This window comes from Cucurbita maxima, unplaced genomic scaffold (assembly GCF_002738345.1).
Source record: "Cucurbita maxima cultivar Rimu unplaced genomic scaffold, Cmax_1.0 Cma_Scf00003, whole genome shotgun sequence".
NCBI lineage: Eukaryota > Viridiplantae > Streptophyta > Magnoliopsida > Cucurbitales > Cucurbitaceae > Cucurbita > Cucurbita maxima.
The window spans coordinates 2,760,015-2,768,979 of record NW_019272019.1 but is presented as its reverse complement, the minus strand read 5'-3'; the positions used below and the strand labels follow the sequence as shown (position 1 = coordinate 2,768,979).

Sequence of the window (8,965 nt, the reverse complement as noted above, 5' to 3'; positions counted from 1 at the left end):
AGGCTGCAACTCGCCCGCATGAAGCATCATTAACATTAGTTAAAAATATTATTTAAAAAAAAAAGTCGAAGTTGTAACTCTATTTTCAAATTTATCGTGTCTCGATTTCTAAAAATTTAACCCAACCCTAAACCGAAAAGAAATTTAACGCATTGAGTTGAGTTGAGTTGGGTTAGATAGTCAAGTAATCGAAAAGGTAAGTATTTATTTTGATTTTTATATTTACTTTTGTTTTTTTTATAATAGCGTGTGGGTCCCACTTACTGACATTTGTAGAAAGTGGGCCCCAAGAATTCGGGAAAGCGACCAAGCGGATCCGTCCGATCGTAACCTTTCGTGGACCAATTAAAAACACCGACTTGCCACGTCGTTTTTAAATTTTAATTTAAAGATAAGGTTTGGGCCCCAAAATTTAAAAAAAAAATTAAAATTAAAATTTAATGCAATATCTATAGAACCCGCCACGTGGAGGTAAATAGACTAAATTTGTAAATTCATAAAGTAAATTTGTAATTTAACATAATAAATATATAATATTATCATACGTGATCGTGGAAACTTCCCTTTCATCTAGAAAATTTTTGAAAAATTAGTATTACAAATAAAAAATAAAATTATTAACTTTAAAGTCAAATTTTTCAAAATTTGACCAACAAATAAAATTATATATATATATATATATATATATATTTATTTATTTATTTATTTGAGTTGGTACGTAATAAATATTAAGTTAAATTACAAATTGTGAGTCAATTGAATCCATAATTTTCAAAATTACAAACTTTAATATTTAAAATTCGAAATTGAAAGTTTAAAGTTAACATAAAATCCTTAAAAAAAATTAAATTTGTCGGCAATCTATTAGACAAAAAATTAAAAGTTATATATATATATTATAGCCATCGAAGAAACATGAATAGGATCAAGTATGACTGAGCCCTACTCTAGTAGAACCTGGTGAACCGGTTAAAATTCAATACTGATGGTGCTTCAGTCTCATAAAACAATACCTGTTTCTAAACTACTCTGTAGGGACTTTTTTTTAGCGCTTGCTTACTTCTTAAAGTCAGGATTTACCTTGATTTTTCTCATTCAAAAGAAAGTGTTTCAAGTCAAGACTCCAGCAATCGAAGAATGAGCCAAAGAGCCTGAATCTAACTAGGTGGAGTCTAATTCAAAGAGTTTTTTTTCGCATTTGGACAGTCGCAACTATAAAGGGCGGGCGAGGCGGTAAGCTCTCTATCTATCAACAACAGGGGGGTTGTTCTCCTTTGTCAACGCTACCAAGGACTAGGGCGAGTGGAATTCTGTAGACAGTGGAAGAGTCGGGGGAGGTTGGGTCATTTGACGGAAATAGATAGAGCGAACAACAAAACTTCAAAACAATTTTTTTTGTACACCTTCACGTGCATCACATACACAAGTGCTCTTTGAACCACGCAATAAGGTCACCCATGACACAGCTCTCTCGAGCTATCTTAGCCCTAGGCCGTGCTATTCAATAATGTGTATATATATATATATAAACACAGAAATGGGCGAGCAGGCCATAATGCAACATTTCAATACTATAAACTAAGATGCAGTGTATAATTAATGGCTGATTTGATTAAATTTGGCTAACTCTGTGTTTTATACTCACAAAGTCAACAAAGGCATTAAAGTTTTGCCTTCAACAAGCATATCTACCTAACCCATAAAGGATTATACACACCCAAGGCCATACTTGTTTAATTAATCCTACTTTTCAAACTTCCCCTCGTATCATTTTTTATAATTATTATTGTGTTGACGGTCGAAGTTTTCAAATGGTAATCGCTCAAACCCACCGCTAGCAGGTATTGTCCATTTTGGCCCGTTACGTACCGCCGTCAGCCTCACGGTTTTAAAACAAGTCTTAAAATCGTGAGACTGACGGCGATATGTAACGGGTCAAAGCGGATAATATCTATTAGCAGTAGGCTCGGACTATTGCAAATAGTATATTAGGAGATCTCATATCAGTTGGAGAAGGGAACGAAACTGTGATGTCTCACATTGGTTGGGGAGGAGAACAAAACACCATTTATAAGGATGTGGAAACCTTCCCCTAGCATACGTATTTTAAAACCTTGAGGGGAAACCTGAAAGGAAAAGCCCAAAAAGGACAATATCTACTAGCGGTGGATCTGAGTCGTTACAGAAGCATTCCTAAGAAAAGTGTGGAAACCTCTCCCTAGTAGACACATTTTAAAACCGTGAGACTGACGACAATACGTAACAGGCCAAACCAAACAATATCTACTAGCGGTGGGCTCAAACTGTTACAAAGAGTATATTGTGAGATCTCACATCAGTTGAAGAGAAGAACAAAACTTTATTTATAAGGGTGTGGAGACCTCTCCCTAACAAACACGTTTTAAAACCGTGAAGCTGACGGAGATACGTAATGAGCTAAAGCAGACAATATCCTAGCAATAGGCTTAGGCGGTTACACAAACCATATAGGATTCATGTGGGTTTGTATAAAGATGGATCAGAGAAGGACAAGAAGAAGAAGACATACGGAATAATGTTGTTTTATATTGTATGATTAGTTGGTTACTTGGTCTGGGTGTTTTTAAATGAAGAAACATGTGTTAGTTTGGTTTTCCAGCTGAAAAAACAGGACAAGTTTTGGATGAGAATCTTTCTGCTTTGTTTTTTTCTGTATTATATCAAATTCAGTATCTGTTCTACTGGAAAGTCATGTAGTAAAGAACAAATGCCAAGAACATTCATCACATTGCAGCCAGCCAATCAGAAGATATAAACAAACTTTATTCAAATGGCTCTATCAGACAAGAATTTAATCAGATGAATCAGTTTGGGTAAAAATAAGTACCTAATGGTGGCTAGTCAGTCGACTCGATCGATCATTTGTCGGGAAAGCTTTTATAGACTGGAAGAATCCCAACTGGCATAGACTGCTCCAATGATTTTCTCATGTAAGATTGGCCCCGAACAAACAATTATTCCCCGATCAAGACCTTCTAAGTATATTCCCCTTGAGAAATCCAAGGGACGACCTCCCGCGTCCGTTACCACACCTCCCGCTGCTTCTACAATGATAACACCAGCAGCATGATCCCATATCTTCTCTCGGTATCCCGTCCTTGCAAACTTCATGAAAATCTCGGCATCGCCTCGAGCTATGGCAGCATACTTTACCATGCTATAGACTCGTAACGGCTGCTTCCTGCCACATAAGTGTAACTATGAAGAGTTGTAACTATAGCCACCAGGGCCTTCTTATTCTAGTAGTGATCATAGTGACAAGCATAAGAATCCATTTTGAAGCAAACCTCTCCACATGTTGTGCTAAAAGCCCCAAGTTTAATATATATAAACAGCTTAAAGATATCAAAAAGTGATCATGGATAAAAAAGAATTCATTAACTTAATCTAAAGTTTGGCAAAGTTCTTGTTGTTCTGTACCTAAGCCCGACACTGTGAGCCAGCCCTGCGGTAAACGAGTGGTTCGAGTTCCGCTTCTCCACAGGTTCACAGAAAGTTGCAAGTGCTGGGTCATCAATGGAAGAAACTCGAACAAGGCTAGCCGAATTTGGCCACTCGAGCTTCTCATCGCCGTGGACTAATGGCCGCATCCACGCCCCACCATAACTTCTCCTTGCATATATTACACAACCTTTTTCAAAGGTATCGGAACATGGTTGCGATGATTTCGGTGTCGCTGCCTTATAATGATAATCAAAACATTCCTTCTTCAATGGATAATTAGGACATCCAAGAACTCCAAGAACTACTTCACCATTTTCAATCAAGGCCAAAGCAACGGCATATTGATCCCCACGAACAAAACCCAACGTTCCATCAACCGGGTCAAGCACCCAGTGTCTTCCTGTCGGGCCACCAGTTGAATTGCACCGGCTTATAGCCTCGAGAATTTCAGAAGTTCCAAGTTCACTGGGTGGACATTGAAGGCCATATCTTTGTGCTTCAGCTAAGCATTCATTTACGGTTTTTACCACAGCTGACAACAGAGTTCTCGAATCCGGCTTAGAAAGAGTTTGTACGTCCTCCTCAGCGACAATGGATACGTTTTTGCTTCCGAAGTATTCAGAAAGGATCCAGCTAACAGTTGCTTGTACACTCCAATCTGTCCATGAATTGACCAACCATATGAAAAACCGATAAACGGAACGAACGATAAAGAAAACTTCCAATTTCAATGCCTCTCGGATAATCAACACTATATATGTATCCTATAATATGAAATTTGACTTTCTCGAGTTTCATTGTTAAGTGAAACATAAAAATAAGAGTCGAGGCTTCAATCATGCCACTCGGTTATTTCACAAACAAGAAAAAGTTACAGAATAGAAGAGCTTAGAGCTATCAATGGAACAGAGAAGCTTGAATTTCAAACCTGATAAAGTAGTATAATAGATGGAACCACTAGAACCAATCATGCAATCTAATTAGCATTGGCAAACATTTTCATTCATGAGTGAGATAAAATCTGCTCTACCACTGCACCTCTTGTAGCCACTCAAACTAATGCTACAGCCAAGCAATTAACAGAAATTTTATAGAGATCGAAAAGTACAGAAGATTTATTTGAATAATCGAAAGAATATGAAAGCTATATAAGACGAAACCCGTTTATGTCAAACAAAACAACGGTTTTAAATTAAAAGGTCAAAAGAATAACTGCACCATTTTTGTAACAGCCCAAGCTCACCGCTAGTAGATATTGTCCCCTTTGGTCCCGTATGTATCTCCATCAGCCTCATAGTCTTAAAACGCGTCTACTAGGAATAGGTTTCCACACCCTTATAAGGAATGTTTCATTCCCTTCTCCAACCGATATGGGATCTCACAATCCACCTCCCTTGGGGTCCAACGTCCTCGCTGGCACATCGCCCTGTGTCTAGCTCCGATACCATTTGTAACATCCAAGCCCACCGCTAACAAATATAGTTTGGTTTGGTCCTCTACAATATTTACTAGTGGTGGGCTCAAACTGTTACAAACGATATCAGAGCCAGACACCGAGTGATGTGTCAGCGATGAAGCTGGCCCCAAGGGGTGTGGATTGCGAGATCCCACATCGGTTAGAGAAGGGAACAAAGCATTCCTTATAAGGGTGTAGAAACCTCTTCCTACCAGACGCGTTTTGAAACCATGAGGCTAACAACGATACGCAACGAGCTAAAGCAGACAATATCTACTAGCGGTGGGCTTGGATTGTTACAATTTTAAACCCATCAAATGAAGAATAATAATAAATGCATAAACTACGGAAGCATTCAACCAATGGTATGGGAATCAGCCTTTTATACTACCAATATTCTTGACCAAGTTCATATACCAATTGCTCCCAATTCCTATTCATCATAACTGCATTTAATATCATCAACAGCCTCACATGTTTCCATTCTTTAACAGTGTTCGATTCGACGCATCGACAAATCCCGTGGGATTTCCTATTTAGAATCATTGAGCAGCATGACTTAGAGATAGAGTTTGTGTGTTATCTTCCTCATAATACATCAATATAGAAGTTAATACACAACTTATGAAGAACATCAGTCCAGATAAGAACAGGAAAGAATTGATGAACAAACAATGAAGAGATAACAAAAGAAAAATGGATGTTTAGAGGCAATGTGAGCAATGGCTAAGCAGCCCAGACGGCTGCATTAATCTCTACTGTGTCTTCTTGATATCAATAAGTATTGAAAGCATTACATATTTTCAATTTCTTGTTTCTCCCAGCAGTAAAACAAACACATAAACAAAGCAAAATACAGTCAAGAGGCACATTCAGGACAAAACCCACCAAGAACAGCAAACATTTTCAAAATAAAATAAAAGGAATACCGGCAATCGTCACCGGAGAATCATCATCCTTGGTCATAACCTGGGCATTATCGGCCGAAACCAAGCCCTCTTGAACTCTCCGGCAAAGGGCACACGCCAAATGAACAACTCGAACCGCCATATCCAATTCCATCGAGAACTCTCCGTCCTCCATTGCAAAACCCAGATGTTAAAACAATGATTCTTGAAAACCCCAACACAATCAGGAGATGTTCATCGTTGTAAGGATTGAAAACGCCGAGGGGTTTGGAGTGGGCATCGGCTTGGCGGTTGAATGGCATGTAGGGGTAATGGTAATGGGGCTAATTTGGGTTACTGCAATGGAAACGCTTCAGGTTTTGTTCACTTTTGGTAGTCATAAAGACCACAGGTGTCACTTTCCCTGCATAGGGAATCGAAAATTTTGCCTCTTTTTCTTCGATTGTTTCTTGTTCATCGAAATCCTTTTTGGGTTCAAACTTGAAAGACAGAAGGTTCCAATTCTGAATTTAATTTGATTCCTTTGACGAATTTTGTGTTTTTTTTTTTTTTTTTTTTTTTTTTTTTTTTTTTTTTTTTTTTTTTTTTTTTTTTTTTTTTNTTTTTTTTTTTTTTTTTTTTTTTTTTTTTTTTTTTTTTTTTTTTTTTTTTTTTTATTATTATTTATTTTAGATATGTTAAAATCACACCTCCACTGGATGATCATATGTTTTTAATCGAAAAATATCGTACAATTGTAGAAAATTGTATTCGTCCCTTCGAGGTTGCTTTTTCAATTATTTTAAAAAATTATATTTATGGACAATATATGTCATATTAACAAATATAAAATATTAATCTTTATAATAATTTTAAAAGTATGGTAAGATTGGATTGGGTTGTAACACTATTTTCAAGTTAATCAAGTTGACTCAATCAAACTAAGTGTCAGCCCATGAACCAACCCAAAATCTAATCCATTACTTAACAACCCAGTGACCCATTACGTACCATTGTCAGTCTTATGGTTTTGAAACGCATCTACTAAGGAAAGGCTTCTACACATTTATAGGGAATGTTTCGTTCTCCTTTCCAACCGATGCGGGATCTTACAATCCACTCCCTTAAAAGGGCCCAACATTCTCGTTGGCACACTACCTAGTGATGGACTCTGATATCATACGTAACAATCCAACCTCACCGCTAGCAGATATTGTCCAATTTGGCCCGTTGTGTATCGCCGTCCGTTTCACAGTTTGAGAACATGTCTACTAGGGAAAAGTTTCCACATCTTTACAAGTAATATTTCGTTCCATTCTCTAACTAAGGTTGGATCTCACATCGGGTTATTGAATCATAAAAACACCACTAAATTTTAAAATAAATTAATATTAGTGACAAATTTGTAAGATTTATTAAAAATTTTCTTTTGTTTGACAGCGGAAAAATGTAATGTTTTAAAGTAAATGGATGAAATGAAAATTAAATTTAAAGATTAAAACAGATTAAATTGAATAATTAAAAAAAAAAAAAAAAAAAAAAACCTTTTGTGTTTCTAATATAAATTTCTTACTATTTTTAATTTCAATTTTTGTCCAATAAAAAAAATATATCGATTTTTAGGGTTTGCAAGCGGTCTTGGGCTTATATGGGCCGAGTAGAGATGAATACTGGGCCGATATTTTAGGGTTTGCAAGAACAAATATTTAACCATATTTTCCAACTAAATTAAAAGGAAAATAAAATAAATATCGGTAGTGGGCCTCGATAGGCCCATTTGGAAGGAGAATATGGGCTTGGATCGGACAAGACCACGACCCGGGCCCAGTCTGTCTACCGGAAGCCTAAATATTTAAATAAAATCAGACAAAAAAAGAAGAAGATGGAGTGGCGGAAAAAGAATCCCAACACGAGAAGCAACGATGTTTGTAAAAGGGTGACGTGTCATGCGGGGTTTATAGTTGTCAAACAAATTAGGATGCCGATGACGTCACCCACGTGACTCTGCATTTCTTTTGGGATCGATGCCAGCTGAGCAGTGCTTGCTGGTGCACCAAATTCCCTTTTTATTCGTAGCATTTTTTTTTTATAAAAAAAAAATAATAATTTTGGGTTATTTTTCTCAACCACACGACTGAAAATAAATTATTATTATTTTGTAGGCTAAATTAATACGAATATCTTTAATTTTTTAAATGTTTAAATAATATCTGGTAAACTATTAGTATTTTATATAAAAAAAATATTTATAAACTTTAAAAAAAATTTATTAATATCAGAAGTGCTTTACAAAACTGCTTTACAAAAGTTTAAAGATATTTTTGTATTTTCTTTTTTTTATTATTAAAATTAAGAGGGTTAATTAAACTTTTTAAAACATTTTTAAAAGTTAATTTTTAAAACAAAATATTAATGGTTTGTATTAAAAAAAAAAAAAAAAAACTAAAGGAATCCTATATATATATAGTTAAAGGATATTCATTTTTTAATTTTTTTAATTTTTTAAATTTAAGTGTATTATTGAAACTTTCAAAAGTTTTCGAACATTTTTTAGAAAAAGTATAAATTTAAGAGTATTTTTATTAATTTAGTCTAAAAGTAAATATAATAAAAAATGTATACATTTATCCACGTTAATTTTTTTAGGTTTTGTATTCGAGTATTGACTTGACGTTTTTGTAAGATGTATATGAAATTTGCACTATAAAATTTGTTCGTGATTTATTGAGGTATGATAAAAAATATATATATATATTGGAATGTAACATTTCAAGTGGTCTATTATTTAAAGATTATGATTGTGGGCATAGACAATAGGTGCGATAAGAGCTATGCATTATTCAAATATCTCATTAGTCTAAAATTTTTAAAATAAACTCTGAACAAAAATAAAATTTCAAATTGAAAACTACATTAATAAGTTTATTAGATACAAATTTGAATACATTCATCCACGTTTGATATATTAAATTTAAATAAATATTAAAATTAATAGAGTAAATAAATGCAGAATCAAATTAAAAATACATTTAGTGGAATATGAGGTTGAATGTCATTTTCATTAAAAAAAAAAAAAAAAAAAAAAAAAAAAAAAAAAAAAAAAAAAAAAAAAAAAAAAAAAAAAAAAAAAAAAAAAAAA

At 34.6% G+C, this 8,965-nt stretch overlaps 1 protein-coding gene across 2 annotated transcripts; it reads right to left on the bottom strand.

Annotated features, from left to right (window-relative positions):
* Positions 1-1,085: 1,085 nt before the first annotated feature.
* On the bottom strand, positions 1,086-6,303 carry LOC111476895 (PAP-specific phosphatase HAL2-like). 2 transcript variants are annotated; one of them, XR_002717177.1, is made up of 4 exons: positions 5,869-6,303; positions 3,460-4,141; positions 2,867-3,220; positions 1,086-1,310 (listed from the first exon to the last, which is right to left on the bottom strand). XR_002717177.1 is itself a non-coding variant. In XM_023120757.1 (3 exons), exons 1-3 carry the CDS (start codon positions 6,020-6,022, stop codon positions 2,917-2,919), a joined length of 1,140 nt encoding a protein of 379 aa, XP_022976525.1. In that variant the 5' UTR covers positions 6,023-6,303; the 3' UTR covers positions 2,748-2,916. The 2 variants fall into 2 exon arrangements, 1 of the variants encoding a protein (XP_022976525.1); XM_023120757.1 differs by lacking the exon at positions 1,086-1,310 and having other exon boundaries at positions 2,748-3,220.
* Positions 6,304-8,965: the final 2,662 nt, after the last annotated feature.

Coding starts and splice junctions, on each gene's coding strand:
- LOC111476895 (XM_023120757.1), bottom strand. CDS start 6,022: ATGGAGGACGGAGAGTTCTCGATGGAATTGGATATGGCGGTTCGAGTT. Junction 4,142..5,868: donor TTCTCCGGTGACGATTGCCG/GTATTCCTTTTA, acceptor ATTCATGGACAG/ATTGGAGTGTACAAGCAACT. Junction 3,221..3,459: donor GCTCACAGTGTCGGGCTTAG/GTACAGAACAAC, acceptor CTTATGTGGCAG/GAAGCAGCCGTTACGAGTCT.